Raw genomic sequence first — 18,794 nt, forward strand, 5'->3', positions numbered from 1 at the left:
CAGTTAGTGTAAAGTAGGTAATCTTTATTCCTTTACGAACTCCTGAATATACAGTAAATGAACAAGGAAGGAAATGAAGTAATAATCTTAAACTTATTACATACTTATACTTAATTATAGTAAAATTAGCTAACCCTTGACCCGTATTTAGAAATATGACAGGAATTGCCATTTCTTTTCTTTCATAAGAAAACTTTTATTAAATGATAATAATAGGTTGCAACAGATTTCTGCCAATTTCTTTTGCATTTGCACTTAACATAACAAAATTACATGCTGAGTGTCTTCTGTCACCAAAAGTTATGGATGTCAATAGTAATAAGTGTTTAAAATGTAAGAAAAATAAGTAAGAATATCTCTAAATACATTAGACAGAACTTCTACAGTAATTGCAGCTTCACTCAGTAAGTAGTCTTCACATTTGCCTTTTCATAAATGTTATATTACAGTAAGTATATTGCTTCCCAGCAGGTATTTACCAAACAACAATGAAGCGGTCCAATGACCTCCCCCCAAGAGTAGTCAAAAATCCCAACTAAGTTGCTTACAAAAAATACTTGATATATGCATTTTCAAAACAAAACAAAACACATAATATAGCAATATCACAAATGAGCAGCTTCAAAATGAAAGTAAAGCAAAACAAAGGCATACAGTGATTACATGTTTCCCAAGTGAATATTCATGAAAGTGCACAAAAACCTTTGTTGTTTATACTTCATACTAACATCATTCAGTGATCATTACTCAAAAAAAAAAAAAAAAAAAAAAAAAAATACAACTTAAATTCCTTTTGGTTGTGATGCTAAATAATATTTCAGTTTGCACTGTGGATATAATCCTTTTAAAATGTAGAAAAACCGTTACACTGACCAATACCTTGTTTTAAATCCTTAATTCACATATGCTTCTATTTTATTAAGGAGCTCAGATGCCTTGTTCAGTGCCAGCATTTCATTCTCTGATCTGAATTGTCCGTTCGGTATGTGGGGATATGGATGGCAGTTGGGATATTGAGTCTTTTTGGGATCCACTCCGAGTGTCTGCAGGTTTTTCACAATCTCAGGCAGATCTCTCAGTTGGAGGCTGTAGCAGGAAACTTGTGCAGCAGTGGCTGAAATTGAGCTGCTGTTGGGGCGTTGTCCATTTCTTTTATAGCATGCTGCTATAAGAGACTTTTCCACTGCTTGATGGACCTTAAACAGACACCACTCTGTGCTCCCTCCACCAGTGTCTTTGTGAGCTGCATTGAGATCGCAGCGAGCCTGTCTACACCAGCGCCTGGCCTCTTCTCTGTCTGGCCTTGGGACATTTTCATTGTGGGTCCAGAAGTTGTAGGAATGGAAACCTCTATAGCCTCTAGAGAACCTCTCTCGACTATTTCTGTGATACCTGGCCTCCTGATTCCACTCTTCATAGAAGCCTCTGAAATTTGTATTTCTGCTTGAAAAGGTCGAGCCTGCAGCTTTGGGTTTGCTAAGCTCATCAATTTGATTCTGTAAATATTTGAATGCCTCATTGGCGAGAGACTGGCAATCCGGATTTTTGTCAGGGTGCCACCTGAGGTACAGTCTCTTGATGGCTTTGTGCCTCTCCTCCTCAGGAAGCCTCCAGATCTCTGCCAAACATTTATCAATTTCCCTTTTAGCTTCCTCAACAGAGGCTGGTAAAGAATTTGTTGACGATTCAGAAGAATGTGGCACAGCTCCTGTCAGTGGTTCCAGCTCCATGCAAGTGTTTTCTTCTGGTTTTAGCGTCTTCTTCTGTGGTCCTGGCTCCATGCATTTCCTCCTTTCTGTTTTTACCTTCTTTTCTCGTTTAAACTGAAACAGATCAACACAGCTGACTTCAATGGGCTCATCTTCTCCTACTTCTATTTTGTATCTCCATGAATATCGTCCATTGTGACCAGGCAGTTCTTCAACAATAACTGCATAAATGTACTTGTCATCAATGCTGTAGCCAACATATTCCCCCTCTTCAAAGTTGTTGAGGACATTCATGTCCAAACAATCATGCCATTCTTCTGGAACCTCTGTCCCAGGGGCTGCTGGACCAAAAGAGGAACTTTCAGTTTCAGCACTGTCACGGATCTGATGTTTAGCCAGAGTTTTCCGAACATCTTGCAGATCATCACACATGAGGAGTTGTCCCAGCACTGGAAGGTGAACCAATGCAATTCTGTTTCCTAAAAGAGCATTAATCTCCTTTGTCAGTGTCATGATGACTTCATTTATTACCTTGGGAGCCATGTCATCATTGTGCTTTAAGTAAAAGGTACACCCTTGTTGCCCTCGTTCCACAGATACATCTGTTTCTTCATCAGTTTTGGGAAGGGGCTGTTTATCGAGCCAGAGTGTTGTTTCCAAAGTTTTGCAGCAGATAATCTGTATACTGCCAAAAGTCTTCTCACACATTTTAGTGGCATCTTCTTGTATTATTTTGCCTTGAGAATTATCTCTAATAAGACAAATTAATCCATATTTAAAGGTTCCCGAGGAGAGATGTTTATCAAACCATCCACTAAATTCACAGCCAGTCCCAAGTTCACAACACTGCATCTTTGATTCCACAACTCTTTCCTCTGTGAACTCAGACAGCATCTTTGGCTGAAACTTCTGAGGCAGCAGTTGCAACACCTGATGATGCATGTATTTGTCGTTGCCCAAATGACATTTACTGAGTTTCTCAAGCAGCAGGAACTTGTTCTCCAGCGCTTCTTCCAACCTTTTGGTCTCAAACACTGTGTCGTTGTAGCAGAGTGTGGATGATGGGTATAATTTACCATCTACTGCAGGAAGATAAAGAGTCTCAACATTTTCAAGAAGCGTCTGGTTTCCCTGAGCACTGATTAACTTAAACAACTGCTCAACAGCTCGTTTCACAGTTCTCAGCTGGTTTGAATGTAGTTTTTGTTTATCACAGGAATCAGCGTAAACTGCTGCCAAAACATTACAATATTGCTCTGCAGTAGCTTCGTTCTTCACACCAATTTTCTGAAAGAACGGTGCATACACTGCATCTTCTGGAGTAATCTTGTACAGATATGGTCTGAAGTCCAGATCACAGGAGAGCGACAGACACACGTCATCAGGCCTCATAAGTTTTGTGTCTTTTTCAACCAACACAACAGGAAGACCAGCCAGCTGGTTTCCTTCAAATATTTTTGCTTGCAGGTAAGCGTAGGAACTTCTGAACACTTTAGCTCGTGTTTTGATCAGCTGGTCAGTTTCACATGGTGACTGACAGATGTTTCTTATGTTACTGGTTACACAGTTTGGAGGTGGTTCTTCATGAGCTCCTGCATTTTTCATCATCTGCATAAGTTTCTGTGCTGTATAAAATGGTAAGTGAATAATTGGCATTGAGGTCCAAATCAAATCCTGATGTCCTGGATTTTTTTCAATCAACGAGCCTCTAATTTTAACAGTAGTTCCTTCAGCAGCAAATGGTTGGTGGTAGTTGGACAGTTCTTTTCGAATATTAACTGGAAAAATGAATTTGATGTCAGCAATGCTTTCCAGCAAACTTTTGTTGTTGTCTTTGACATCACATGCTTTATTCAAGGCTTCCCTGAAAAGTAATGATGATTTCAGTTTCAGGTCTTCAATTTTTCCTTTTCCTTTTGCTTCTGATTCCAGCTGGTACGCGAAATTTATTATTTCATCGTTTGACACAACATGCTTCATTCCAAGTTCTCTGACCAGCTCTTTTGCATTTTCTGGTGCGTACCGGTAATCATTTCCTTCACACAGCTCAGTCCAAAATCTCTCAGGAACAAATTTCTCTTGAGGCAGCATTGTTTTGTACAGCTCCACACTCTCATCAAAGTAGTATGATGCAGGCTCTAGTCTACCTTGGGAACTACGAATCAGTTTCACTGTCTTCAGTGAGGAGATGATAGTTTTCTTGTCCTCTGAAGAGTAATGTAGTGAGAGCAACAGCTTGAGGCTGTGAAGAATCTGTGTCTCTGTGAGTTGGTGTACAGCAGGCAGTATAAACTTCATGAAATACTGCAAATCATCCAGGACCTGAATGTTGACTGTTTCTGACAGTGTGTGGTTCTCAGAGTTGAACTTGAGAAAAATGCTGCCGGTGTTGGGCAGGTTGAACAAATCTGGAAATTTCACTGAATAAAAGCTGTTGAGAACGTAAACCTGTTTAGGTCCATCAATCCTCACTCGTTCACCATGTGTTGTTTCAAATATTGGTAAGGATTTGAGCTTCCTCACATACTCTTTGCTGACTTTGGACTTGGATAATCCTGATTGCAGGAACATCTGAAACTCTTTCATATTATCATTTGAAAGGTGGGAAAACTCTGAGCGATTAATGTTGTACACTTGATCCAACACTGAGCTTTCATCATCTACATCGAGAAGCTCATGCTGTAGACATGAACGTACCTCTCGGTCCATTTTAGAGAAGAAAACATGATCAAAACTCATAAAACCAAGTTTGAAGAGGATGCCTGATATGTGTTTCTGTGAGGCAAACACAACACTTGACATGTGTTTCATTGTTTGCAGGAAGAGCTTGTTGTTCAACCTTGGACACACAACAGGTAAAATGTAGCAGTCGCTGAAGAGTTTCCTCACATCACTTAGTGTCAGACTTGACTTGTCATCGCTAGATGTTGGTAGTTTAATTTCACTTGTTATGAACATCCAAAGTGATTTCAGCCACTCCAACATTTTCTCATTTGGGACATGAAGACCACTGTGTGGATCAACTTCACAGTTCTTAAGAAGATGCTGAATTAATGGTTTCAGATATTTTTCCGAGCAGGGTAATGTCATTTTTTGGATGAGTTTTAAACTTTGAAGAAGTTTAATGTGGTCTTTGTTTGTCTGATAGTCTGCAAATTTGTTCTTGTAGTGAAAGAAGAGATCTTCATATACTGATATCCACTTGAGTGACTGGGAGTTGAAAACTGTCAATACTTTATCTTTTGTGAGAAGAAGCGGAAGCTGTTCAAGCAAACTGGCATTGTCCTGGGTGACCTTTTCTGAGGAGAAATTTTTTAAACAAAAACTCAAGAGCTCGGAACATCTTTTCTCATCTTTGATCAAAGTGGCGCTTATGGGTAAAGGCAAATCCTCATCTGTTTGGGTTGGATCATTTAGAGGTTTTGCTCGTAGGAAAGTCTGCACAGTGGAGGGACTGACCTCTTTCACTTCAACCCCAGCAGATCTGAAACTTTTCCAAATCCTCTGCATGTTTGTGGAATAAGGAACCAGCTTCATTCCAAGATCTTCCAAAATGTTATTCAGCTTGAAATTTCCCAAGGTTGTCAAGTAAGGTGCCTCAGTTGAGTCTGTTTCACTGACATTACACCAGTCAAATGAGTATTCTTTAATTTTTTTATCTGCAATTTTCCGTGTTGAGCTCTTCATCACAGGGATTACATCAAGGCCTTTTTCTTTCAGTGATCTGTATACTTCATGTATCATTTCATGCCAGTCTGGGCAAACATCCTTGGACACAGTTGGCCAAAAACACAAGTATTCTGTATTGAAACATGATTCAATCCTTGCAAGGGAAACTTTCTTGACTGTGATCATTCGCCTGATGTAATGCAGGAGGTCTGCATAAAGCGGAGCAATGACGTTCTGTTTCAAAATCTCATTCCAGTTTGATTTCTTACTCTTCCCATCTTCTTTCCAAAGGCTTCTCCTGGCAGAATCAACCTCAAAGTTTCCATTGACATGTACTGGCAGTCCAGTTTTCCCTGGCAAAGGAAGTGAACAAAAGGCTTCTCCTTTAAAATCCATGATGCTGGATCCCTTTGTGTTCACACGTGCAGCTAATGATGCTTGGGGAATTTTGTCTGATAGTTTTAATTCAAAGCTGTCTTTGAAGGAGCCAAACTGTTCTGCAACAATCCACTTACTTAGTCTTTTATCTGAGGTGGAAATCACAGTTTCATAGAAAGTCTTTTGTGTTGCTAATTTGTCTGATTGTAGTGCATTTTGTAGATGTTTCACAAAAGCATCTTTCTCGTCCCGACTTTTCTGTGGCAGATTTTTTTCAACCTCAAAGATGGTTTTAAGTCCTCCTGAATAGTCACTGATTTCATGGACTTTGATTTTGCAGATGTTTTTCAGAAAGAGAATTAGTCCTTCAGGATCTTCAGACAGGGCAGAGCACAGTTCTTTCATGTCACGGTCAGTGACTCCTTGCTGTGATATTTTGGAGGTGTTTGCATTTGTACCCATTCTCAGAGGTAATCTGAACATGGTGCCGTCTTTAAGAGAAAATTTGTCTGGAAGAAAGGATTTGTAGACATCTACGTACATTTCTTTGAAAGTGTCTGCTAGTTTATAGCCAATGCCATTTCGCTGGTTATTTGAATGATTTTCAATGTATTTTTGATTGGGGTCAGAAATGCAAAGTACTTCATCTCCTGTAAGGATCGAAGGGCAGTCAGTCAGATGGTAAACAGAGTTGAATCCAACTCCGTACTTGCCTATCTTCCCTGGGGTTCTGTGCTTTCCTCCCTCTCCCAGCTGTTGAATTCCCTTAATGTCAGCATCAGAAAACACTTTGTTGTTGAACACACAAAGTGCTGGACCCTGGAGATTGTTCCATTTCTTCCCAAATGTTTTTTCTTTTCCATGTTGTCTTTTGTCCCAGATGAAGTGAATTTCTGTTGCTTCTGCATCATCAGCATTTTGGATGAGCTCTTTAAGGATATCCTTCTTTGATGGATAGGCTGAAATTATGTTTTTAATACGAACAGTCAGCTGTTCCTGCTGTTCAAAGTCAAAAGCAAATGGTGACATGTCATCAACTATGTGGTTTTCCAGAGAATGATGCCTTGTTGTTTTGATTCCAAGGTGGCGAGCCATAGCTCGTGGGATATTCTCGTGACATAATGTGACACCTGAAGTGAGTGGCATCCATGGGCTGTCATTGTAAAATAGCTCACTAGCAAACTGCAAAACTCCATGCTCATTGGGTATCAAACAGTCATCTGTGATTTTGACTTTGGCCTCAAATATCCCTTTGATTAAAATTGTGAGGCAAACTAAGAGATCACTCTCTGTTAGGGGCTGGTTTCCATGTTGAACTTTTAATTCCTGCAACACAGTTAGAAACTGAGTGGTCGTGAATTGTTTTTCAACACCTATACATTTCCAGAGGTTCCTGAAGCTTGTGAAGGCAGCTGGAAGTACATGGAGATAGGGCTTTGCTTCAAATTGCCCGTTCTCAGCTACACGATCAACATTCACAAATGTATCACCAATGAGGATGAATGGAAATGAATTTGCTTGTTGTGAAATGTAAGAGGCATTTCCAGAGTCACAGATCCACTGATCCAGACACGTATAGCACTCAAATGCTATTTTGTAAAGCATGGATCTGTCAATGGAGTGTGCTTGTTTGCTTCCTTCATGCAGCTGCTGGAGCACCACCTCTGGCTTCGGAGTGCTGTTCACGCCCAAGATCTTTAGGACTGGATCACTGTGGTGTATTTTCAAATTACTATTATTCAGCACTGGTTGTGTCATGTTAACAAGAAGGGAGCATTTGTCACTAAAAACATCAGTGGGCTTTTTAAGTGTTACATTTCCTTCCATTTTTGCATCACCAGGTGAATATGCTGGAAGAAATGCAGTTGTCCTCAGTGTTTTCCAGTGGTGAGAGCCTTCATCATAAATGTGATTCTTCATCAGTTCAAAAAGGCACTTCAAGTGGACAAATGCTTTCTTTTTGTCAATGCTCCAGGTTTTATTAATTGTGCCTGCTTTCTCTGTGATGTCTTCCAATGGGAGATGGTCATTTGCCATACCAAGTTCCAACAAACGCTGAATCCTTTTTGGAGATCTGTAGTCATTTTCGGATCCATCAAGCAAGCGTCCCTCTTTTGGTTCAAAAAGACAGGCCACTTTCCCTGTAGGATTCACAAGTTTCCTGACATGTTGGAGCTGTCCACCCTTTGTGGGTATGCATGGATAGCAGAGCAGCAGATTGTCAATTTCTTTGATATGAAGGTCAATAGCATGCAGCACAAGGGTATCTCTACTCTTCGAGTCCATTGTAGTTAGGTTACTGAACACTGCTTCTCTGTAGAACTTCTCCCAGTTCCAGGTCCTGTTTTGTAAAACCTTTTCTAGGCCAGCCTGTTTGAAGCTATTTCTCAGCCAAAGTGGAAGAGGAACAACATGATTGGGTCCTTTTGCATATTTCTGACAAACTTGCACTGCAAGGTCACCAATCTTTTCATCATTTTCAATGCTCTCATGTAGAAATATGGCATTGTTCATTGAGAACCATTGTTCTCCATCACTAAAGAGCTCTGGACCAACAGAGTCGTCAACAATGGTTGAGTAAAGTGCATCCACTAAAGGCTTGAAAGTTTCAGTCACTTTCTCTCTATCAGGCCAAAAGGTGTGATAACAGTAACTCACCAGCTGCTTATTTTCTGACATTTTCTTTAGTGCCTTGAGTACAGTAACATATGCTGTCACTACTGGATCCTGAAGGAGAGCTTTGTTCCAGTCATTTTTCACTCCAGTTTCCCACAGACCTTTTCGGTTGCTTGTCACAGCAAATGTGCCATTTACATTGACAGGAAGACCCGTGTGAATGGGAAGAGGAAGGAAGCAAAAGGCCTGTCCAACAAGTTCTGTTTGTAATGTGGTGAATTTTCCAGTTTCTGGATCGTTTTGCAAAGGCACAGCAATCCCTCCAATGGGCAAAGAGAAACTGGCCTGCTTGTTTTTGTGAATGGCCATTTTAAAGGACTCATCTGTCCCAAAGCAGTTGTACAGGAGCCAGAGCTGAACTTCATTTTCATTAGACTGCTGACTGGATATTTGGATAATTCTGACTGTGCAAGATTCAATTAGTCCTTTGCATTTACCATCAACTTTCATCAGTGATTTCTCAGCATGACGTTGCTTGGACACACTGGTGTCATCAGGAATCTCCATTGCACTCACAGTGGTTTTGGACACAGAGAAGATGGTCTCTATTTCGTTTTCTGTTGGTGGAGTTGATCCATTGTGTGGGATATTTTGGAGGGATAATGTAATGATGTTCTTTAAAAAAAGCAGATGGGTTTGTGAATTCTTAGAAAAGAGATGTTGAAAATCAAGGATATGGGGTTTTTGATACACATTTGTGCTTATTTCTGATTTGACAACTTCTTCTTCACTTCGGAAAGGTAATTTGATCAGAGTGCCTGGATAGGGTTCAGGAGGACTTTTTCGAGTGAAATTACAGTCAAAAATGTTTTCATATGATCCAAACTGACCAGGAAAACAATGAAAGAGTCGCTGTTGAGAGAGATCCAGCTTGAGTCCAGGATTTGATTTATGTTTGATATGCTTTGTGAGATGAGTAACATTTGGATCAAGTATGAGGAGAGTGTTGCCACTAAGGATGGAGGGGACATCTGTCACATGATACACAGTGTTGAATCCAAGTCCAAACTTTCCAATTTTTTCCACTTTGTTTTCCTTTGAGGCTGAGCCAACTCTGACAATATTTTTCCAATCCTCGGCTGTGAACTGCTCATTATTAAAAGCCCAAAGACAAGGTCCCTGACAAAGAGCCATGTCAGGGTCAATCAGGCTTTCGGGGGCATCTCTGTGTACTCTGAAATCCACCAAGAACTTGCAAACATCTGCCCCAGCGTCCTCTGCATTCTGGATGAGCTCTTTGAAGATGTCACTGTCTTCATCGTACTCTTTAAGAATGTTTTTTATCCTCATTGTTATTGGTTCAGATTGTCCACACTGCTCTATTCCTATCTCCTCTGGATCAAGGATGTGGGTACTGAGAAAACGAATTTCCAGCCATTCAGCCGCTGCTTTTGGGATTTCCTCATGTATGACATAAATTTCCTCTTCTCTGCAGTTTAGTTCTTTCAGTCCATTTTTGCTTACATCACAGAAAAGAGCTGTTGATCGTGGTTTAAGGGTAAATTTTCCTCCCTCAGCAATGACTGGCACTGGGATGTCATCCTGAACTGTTTTCTTCTCTTTCCAGAGCCAGTTGAGAATTTCTATTGACACTTTGACCTCTGAAGAACTTGCAATCGGCTGTTGTCTTGCTTCAATTGTTTGCTGGATGGAGTACAGAATGCCCAAAATGTCTTCATTGGAAAGTACTTTTCTCAGGCCAAACCTCTGGAACAATGTTCTGTATGGCAAAAATTCACTTGGCACCTTCCCAATGTAAGAACTCAGATCTAGATTATTTGGGTATTCAAGAACCAGATCCTGGGGTGCAACAAACTCGTTCTGGGCCCATAGCCAGCATGTCTCATTGCCCATCATTGTAACAAATACAGAGACATTGTCTTGCATGTGTTTGTAAATGCTGTGCAGCTGTCTTTTGAAGTCTACATCTGTGTCAGGATTAGCCATTTCCAGTGCTTTTGATTTCAAGACTGAAAGATTTTCAATCACTTTTTCAGGTGGTGGTAGGTCTTTGAGACCAAGTCTGTTGCTAACTCTGTCACTGAGCTTCCCTGTTAGTGGCATTACATGTCCAACAATGTCCTTATACACAGAATGTCTTATTTCATTTGGGCAAAACAAACAATACTTCTGAGATTTATCACTGAATTGTTTCTCACTTCCAGGTTGTTCACATGGGATCCATTTTAGCATTTTGAGGCAATGAAGCTGTCTGTGAGAAAACTTTGTCAGTAGATCATTACTTTCCAACATTTCCAACAGAACCTGAGCTCTTCTCAGAGCCTCAGTTTGTGAGTTCACACACAGTTTGTCAGTCAGCGTGGCAGCATGTAGCAAATGTTCAGGTGAGACATCCATCTCTTTATTCAGTAATCCGATTTCTGTTAAGCTTTCCAGCATCTGCAGTGAATGAGTGTATGAAGGCGGTGGAAAGAAGTCTGACTCAAAGATGACTTTAAAAGTCTGAATTCTTGGATCAAAAAAGTCAGATGCCTTTTTCAGCTGTCCATTCACCTCAATGAAGCTCAAGTCCTTACAGCTGCATTTCAGGGATTCGTTTTGTGAGAAAAGCACCTTACCATGCTGTAAAACCCAAGTCATTGTTTTGTTAGTGTTGTCACTGCTGTAAGCGCCTTTCCTTATGCTGTCAACAAGAACATTGGCTGCTTCGGCGGTGTCCAAGAGATGAACTTTGAGCAGCTGTAACAGTCTGCGGTCAGTCTCAGTAGAACACTGGATTATGGAATCAGGCATAGGGAGCTCTGTTGGTACTGTTAGGCCTGAGATCAGAAGCACAGCTTGTTTCGATTGAGCTGCAACACTGAATCCTTTCATGGTTTGAAACAAAGGCAACCTCAAGAGAAAATCTTTCTCTGTATTTGAGAGAGAATCCAGATAAGAGAGATAATCTTTCAGTTCTTCTCGTGCTGTGTAAGAGGCAGATTTGAGTTCTGTGACAAGATGCTGGAAATCTAAATTCATCAGGACCTTCAAAACACTCCTTGGAGATGGGCACAGCACATACGAGTCAAGGTCTACATGCTTGAGCCACTCATTTCCTCTCACCACTGTGCCACCAACTTTGTTCACCAGCTGAGCTATTTGGTCTGGCAAACTCAGCTGTTTACTTTTCTGAAAGATCAGGGTTGTGTTCTGCTGTAGTTTTGCTACTGATACAGTCTGACTGCCAGACAGAGGACTAACTGGTATTAGAGGTATGTCAGTGAAAGGACTTAACTCATTAAAATGACTGTTGAGAAACCTCCAGAATTCTTGGAACCAGTCTAAAGGTGGATGCTGACTGTTGTTGTTGTCCCATGCAACAAGGTTCTTCCCTGTCTGCTTCCAGTCTGGTGGCAAATATCGTCTTGCATATTCAGCCAAATGGGATGCATCAATGTTGGTGACCTTGAAGAAATCTGAAGAGCAGATTAAAAAGATTTTTTTTTTTAAAGTTAAGAATAAATGTGTGTGCTAAAATGTGTAGCTGTGTACAAATGACTCTGTATTGTTTAAAATTACTTTCACTTACTTCTTCTGGCCAGTTCTTTCAGATGTGCACTGCAGGCTGGAGTCAGATCATGTGGGATGAAGAAGGGTTTACAGAATGGCAGCAAGACTCTATAAAAAAGTGCAATGGATTCTGTCAAACTGTTAGGAGTTCATTCAGTATAGAAATATTCCTGAACCTTCCAAATATTCAGTTACAATCAATATGTGAATAACACATAAAAATGGCAACTTTAGTCATGATAAATATAACATTATTTTAAATATTGATAGATGTATGGAAACCCTACCTTGGACATTCATGGCTGTCAATCAAAGCAGTGTCTTCCTCTTCGTATGTGAAATATCTGAAAGAGCCATCACTGAGTGGAAGGAGCTGAAGACCCTCAAGTTCTTTATATTGTTCATCCCCTAAAATGTACTCCAAAAGACTGAGTTTGTCATCTTTAGTGATGTTATCCACACCGGTCCTGTGGAGAATGGCCCTGAGGAATGCTGGAGTCACATGTTTTAGGGTAGTAGGGTTTGGGTAGGCCTCATTTATAGCCCTTGCAACACTAGCTGGTAAAGTGACAAGATTTTCTCCACATGACACTAAAGCCCTTTTAATGGCAGACAATATGTTGGTGCTTGTTGGGCCATTGCAGGGGAAAACAGCTTCTGATGGAGAGATAAACTGTCTTTCATCTTTAGCAAGAGAGAGGATGGCCACGTTCTGTCTGAATAAGTGATGAAAAACATCCAGAGTGAGAGCATGCCATTTTTCTTTGTGTTGTATCTGAGTGAGATCTGGCCACAGATTGTACACAGAGGAAACAGGGAGGATAGATTTTTGGGCAAGTTTAATGGCATCTTGAATGATCTTGATGTATGCTTGTGGAAACACCTTCTTCATCAGCATTTCATTCCACAAAGCATGTTCATCATGTCTCTGGTCTTCCTCTTGCCATTTGATGTGTCTTCTATTGTCTGTGAGGCCAAAGCATGCATTGACATAAACTGGGAGTCCTGTCTTATTGGATTCATTGTTTGGAAGGGGGAGAAAGCAGCTCAGTCTGCTCTGGCTACAGTCTCTCTTCTCACCACAGGGGAATGCCAGGTCAACTTGAGGTAAAAAGCTCAACTTCTTTGTAAGCAAATCAAGATCTTCTGCAACGCCCTCTTTCATGGTACATGTTGTCAGAAGCCACTTTGTCTCTTTTTGGTCTTTTGAACTCACAGTTATAACTTTGAACCTTGTTAGACCCTCAGTGATTGACTCCTCTTCTGGCTCTAAAACATCATCTGTGGGGACTGAAGATTTCACTTCAAGTCTGGTGTTAACAGCTCCATCTTCACTAATATGTAACAAGGACACGGAGGTGACATTTTTCAAGAAGAGGAGGCTCAAATCTGCATCTGCAATGAAGCTATCAAAAAGCTCAACCACTTTATCTGAGTCATACAGATTATCAGAAATCTCTGATGCTTCATTGCGTAAAGGAAATCTAAAAATTGTCCCATTGAAGTGCTGATCCTCCATGACAACTTTTGACCATCCATGGTCACACACATGTGAGACTATATCTCTAAATGGTTGAAACTGATCACGCATATTCAGCAGAACTTCTTGGTCTTCAGCATCATCCAAAGACCACCAAAACCCTCCATTTCTCTCTCCAAATACTTTTTCTTGGGGATCCATCATGCCAAGGTGGCCTGAACTGAATATACTTGGAACATCTATGAACAAAGTAAAGATATGCTACTGTCAATTGTTTATTTAAAAAAACATTACTCTTATCAAGTGTGATAACTATACATAGTTTCACCTGTTATGTGGTAAACAGAGTTGAAGCCGATTCCAAACCTCCCGACTTTGTTCGGGTCGTCACGCTTGACACTCCTTCCAGCCATCTGAATTCCTCCCCAGTCGTCCTCAGTGAATGCGGCATTGTTGTAGGCATAGAGAGCAGGACCTTCGTAAAAATAAAACATTCTCATGGATTGGTGATAATACATAAAAAAAGAAAAAGAAAGACTGAAAAAAAGAGTTATCCCCCCCCCCCCAACAATCTATTTTCCTTATTGTCTATTTTTGTTCTTTTTAACATTTTTTCATGTAAAAGTAAAAGAAACGTTAGAAACATATGTTTTATAGAAAAGGTTTTTTATTTATTGTTAATCAATCAATACCTTGAAATTTTCCCAGTTCTTCAGTCCAAAGGCTTTCAGTCCCATAGCTTCGCTCATCATGGATGAAAACCACTTTTGTGGCTTGAGCATCATCTGCATTTTGAATCAGTTCCTGATTGACCAACAAAACCAACTATTAACATTAGACAGCCAATGGAAGCTAGTAGGGCTGCAAAAATTCATCAAGTAATTTAATTCTAAAAAACATTCGACACAAATTCTTCTATGCTGTGTTTAACGCAAGGCTCTGTAGCGCGCTCATTTTCCAAAACAACGTAAATGCTAGCTTTTCAAAAACACTGATAACACAATAGCAGCAGTGATGTTGATGTTGGCACAGTTTAATGTGGAGCCAGAGTCTGTTTACACAGAGCAAAGAGTCAGAGCCATTACCAAGAACGGTGAGGTCAGGATGAGCGTCCAAAACAGCAGGGCTGTTCATGTAATTACCATTAAAACCTTTACTGGAAAAAAGCTCCTGGGAGTTTAGTCTGACACCAGACTGGTAAAATCATGATTTAATTTCATAAAAGCGATACCTTCAGCAAACAGGGGTGAGGCTAAAGGGGGAGATGGGGTGTACCTGACCTGAGGGTTTTTAAACTTACCCTTTAATAATGTCAGAAAATCTTCCAACAAGACAGAGAAAAGGTACATTTTTATTCCTTAGTTTACTTTGTGATTGAGATTTGAGATTTTTATATATCTTTTGCATTTAAGAAACTGTTTTCTTTAAAAGCTAAAATTTCAATATAGATTTTATTTTATTTATTTATTTTTTACAGATCTTGTATGCAGTTAAACTTTAAAACATTGCAGTATGTAAAATTGAAACCAATGCACTGCTGGTTCTTTCTCTTTTGATTATTTATTATTGCTCATTAATAAGACAAAAGTATTTCTTATCAATTACTCGAATAATCAATTGAATAATCGATAGATTACTTGATCCCTAAAATAATTGATAGCCGCACCCCTACAAGCAATTTTTCCTTACTTTAGCAGGAGAGGTGATGTGAACAATGGTTTTGTTCCAAGAAGCGTCCCATCTCTCCTGTGAACCAGCATACTAAACCCTGAACGTGACTCGTTTAAATGGGATCTAGCCCTGCTTTAATTAGCCATTTAGGTTTCCTACTGTAACATCATATATTTTGAATTATTTAAAAAACAAGAATTGGATGCACAAGGTTGAATTTATTTTAGATTTTCTCTAATCCACAGAAGGCCAAAATATAACATATAATATATATATTATATACATACAGTAACTTAAATCTTTTAAGTGCTACTGAAGGTTCTACAGTGTCTTTTACAATGCCAAGGCCTATTAAATTCTTATCATCATTATTAAATCATGACTGGCTATAACTGAAAGTTTACAGGATTTACATTTATTTCTTACAGACCTTGGTCTGTGAGAAGACCCAAAGACCCATTTCTGCCTCGCCCTGGACTTAGACGGTGCTAACAAAGAAAAAAAGCACCTGCTCCAAAATTGGCACCTTCTGCTCAACTAAAATTTGCAGCTTCCCACAAGGACAAGCCAAATACATTCAGGAGAAAAGTTTTATAGTCAGACGAAAACAAAGATTCTGGTATTTGGCCACAATGAAAAGCAGTGAAGCTGAGTCTTTCAAACCTAAGAACAGTGTGCCAGTTTGTCAAGCATGATGTCAATAGCTTCATGCTTTGGGGCTGTTTTGCTATGGTACTGGTACATTACACGAAGGGGATGGAATATTGAAAATTGACTTCTTCAACTTTACATCCAATCAACAGTCAGACAGTTAAAATTTAAACACCATTGAGTGTTCTAACATGACAATGATCCTAAACGCACATCAAAACCGGTTTTGAGATGGATAAAGAAGGCTAACTTAATATATATCTTTGACCCTTGGTGGATTAGGGGAAATCCAAAATAAATCCAAACTTGGGCATACAATTCTTAGTTTTCAAAGAAAAATTTATCCTGACATTCATGCCCCTGTGTATGTAAACTTCTGAACACAACTGTATACTATTAGTGTTGAATTGTACTGTATTATATTTTCACATTTTCTTCCAACATTAAAGCACACAAAAAAGGCAACTGAGTATGTAGAAGAACCCTAATGCACATGGTGCTTATGTGGTGCAAGTGGTGCAAAACCTCAGAAAAAACAGAATTATAGTAATGCTTGCAGTCAGTTTGCAGTTTACATCCATGTTTCCAATAATCCACTAATTTGATCCCTATCCAAGTCAAGCATCTAGGATAGAGAATGTTGTTTGCGGTACAGATCTTGAAGCTCAAAAAACATGTTACATGTGCTCACGTTTGACCTGTAAAGCTGATTCCACACACAAGTTTATAGCTATGATAGCCAAAAGAGTTTTAAATATATTTGTTACTAAAAAGAAACTGTATCCAAGCAGCAAAAAGGTTCAAATAGTCGGACAATACTCACAAGGTACACATCCAGGATTAGTGTTGCAGTATTGAACAATAGCCAGAAAAGTGTTTTTTTTTTTAATATTATGTTACTGTAAACCAGAAATTTGACCCTTTGGATATAAAATATCATCATTTCCTAAAACGTATCCATTTGTGTGAAATTTGGTCAAAATTAGTTTATGAGTTCTTCACACTATGAAAGTTGGACAGAACCACAGTGACATTAGTCATTGACGTCTGTTATGAGGCCACAATCTTAGTGTTTTTTTGCTGTCATTATCTTGTTATTTTTTGGAAACCGGGTGCACAATGGTGTATCTTACTGTGAAAATAGTGTTTTTTAATAACAAGGAGTTAGCCCGTTAGCACAGACTAGATAACCCTCCTTTGTGACAGTTTAAATGATCACATAATGATTTATTTAAAAGTTATTTACAAAATGGACTTCATGTTTTTTTATCAGCAAGGTACAAAATGTCAAAATGAGTAACTGAGACAATTCAATCATTAGGAAAGCATTTACTGATCAGAGCCAAGGGACAGTTTTGAAACCGGATTTCTAAAGGACTGAAAATCCTTTTGCAACCCTATGAAGTACTTTAAGAAGTAACTGATGAAATGGACTTTTGGCAAAACATTACACCAACCTTCAAAATTTGTCCACCATCTGGATATCGACGTAGAATATCTTTCAAGTAGTCAATGAAGGGCGGTGCTGTGGCCCCGAAAGAAGTCCTATAAAAAAGCAACAGTATCAGCAGAGAAATTAAAAAGCACCGAGTTTGAATTTAATTTAAAACAAAGTGAGTCCTCCTGATACACTGATTATAGGAAAGAGCTAATATTAAACAAGCTTGTGTATTTTACTTGTATTCTTAGCCATAAAGTTCTCAACTTTAAATCAGATAACAGCTTGTGATGAAATCAGAAGATACTTTATGGGACAATAAATTGAAAAGGGGCAGGTACTTGATGTAATTTGGATGATAAAACGTTGAATACGAACTTTGCATTTAGTATGTAATTGTAGGGAACTGGTTACAAATGGAGATGAATGAAGATGTGCACTCAAAGATTATTAAAAACATTTCATATAGTGATTCAAATAATTACACACTGAGCAGTAATTCAATTCAATAAATAATTTGACCTACAAGTAAAATGAGAAAATAACATTGGCGCCAAAAATCATATTAATATGTATCAGCACTTCCTACAGTACTATAGAGCCACACATTTTTTGCGTACAGTACTTCCTACAGAAATACTGTTCTGTAGGAAGTGCATAACAGTATTTCCTATTGTTTTATATACAGTAGGAAGAACTGTATACATAACATTAAAGTAAAATCAAAGTAACTCACCGAGCTTTCTTTTTTGCTTTCAGACTCATTGTTCCAGGGTTGGTTCCTGTAAGAAATTCAGGGTATTGTGAGCAGAACAAAGTCATATAACATATCCTCTTGAGAACCAGCCTATTCGTTTATGTCCTCTGTAATAGACATTTGTTTTTTGGTCTATATCTTTTGACTTATTTGAGATATCCCACTAAGTCCTGATGTACTAAATAGAGGACATTCTGGGCTTTTTATTGATATCTCATGTGTTTGGGTGGCCTCTAAGAGGAAGGAAATATACACGATCGCTGAATAGCAGCCAACTTCCTGTTAATCAGCTGGAATTTAAAAAATCAAATATCAGCTACCTACACGCTGCACTGTTTTTAGATACAATGCAATACTATGCAAACTAAACTATGAATACTCTAAGTTGTTTTATTATGTATGTTGCATTCTTGTACAGCACTTTGGTCAACGCTTCTGTTGTAATTAAATGTGCTATATAAATAATTAAACTATTAAACTATTAAAGAGCCACACTTTGTACATATCTGTACATCCTTTAAGGAGTACATTATACTAAGTAGGTAACTGCAATACCAATGATATTAAAAGATTAAAATCATAGTACCTCGCTTATGAAAGTGAGTGGTCCCATCTGGTCCAGTTAAAGTAATGATCCTACATCAGTCTGATTTATATAAAGGCTGCTGATGGCCAATCACAGCGTGGCACGTGGACTTCTGCTCAGGTTTTGTCTCATTTTCGCCCTTATTCTGTTAGAAACGAAACCGAAATAAACAAAAACAGCCACATTCTTCAAATGTTCTGAGTGAAACGAAACTTTCAGAGCTTCCCAGTGAGGACAGTTGTCCCGCCGCTCGCTAGATGATGCTG

General features: G+C 39.1%; 1 protein-coding gene across 1 annotated transcript; it reads right to left on the bottom strand.

Annotated features, from left to right (window-relative positions):
• Positions 1 to 3: 3 nt before the first annotated feature.
• Positions 4 to 18,776, bottom strand: LOC101475756 (sacsin). The gene is made up of 8 exons (XM_024805365.2): positions 18,529 to 18,776; positions 17,922 to 17,967; positions 17,205 to 17,292; positions 14,118 to 14,229; positions 13,754 to 13,900; positions 12,233 to 13,664; positions 11,965 to 12,053; positions 4 to 11,851 (listed from the first exon to the last, which is right to left on the bottom strand). Exons 2-8 carry the CDS (start codon positions 17,948 to 17,950, stop codon positions 894 to 896), a joined length of 12,855 nt encoding a protein of 4,284 aa, XP_024661133.2. The 5' UTR covers positions 17,951 to 17,967; positions 18,529 to 18,776; the 3' UTR covers positions 4 to 893.
• Between the last annotated feature and the right edge of the window lie 18 nt (positions 18,777 to 18,794).

The sequence above is a fragment of the Maylandia zebra genome, linkage group LG16, assembly GCF_041146795.1.
Source record: "Maylandia zebra isolate NMK-2024a linkage group LG16, Mzebra_GT3a, whole genome shotgun sequence".
Lineage (NCBI taxonomy): Eukaryota > Metazoa > Chordata > Actinopteri > Cichliformes > Cichlidae > Maylandia > Maylandia zebra.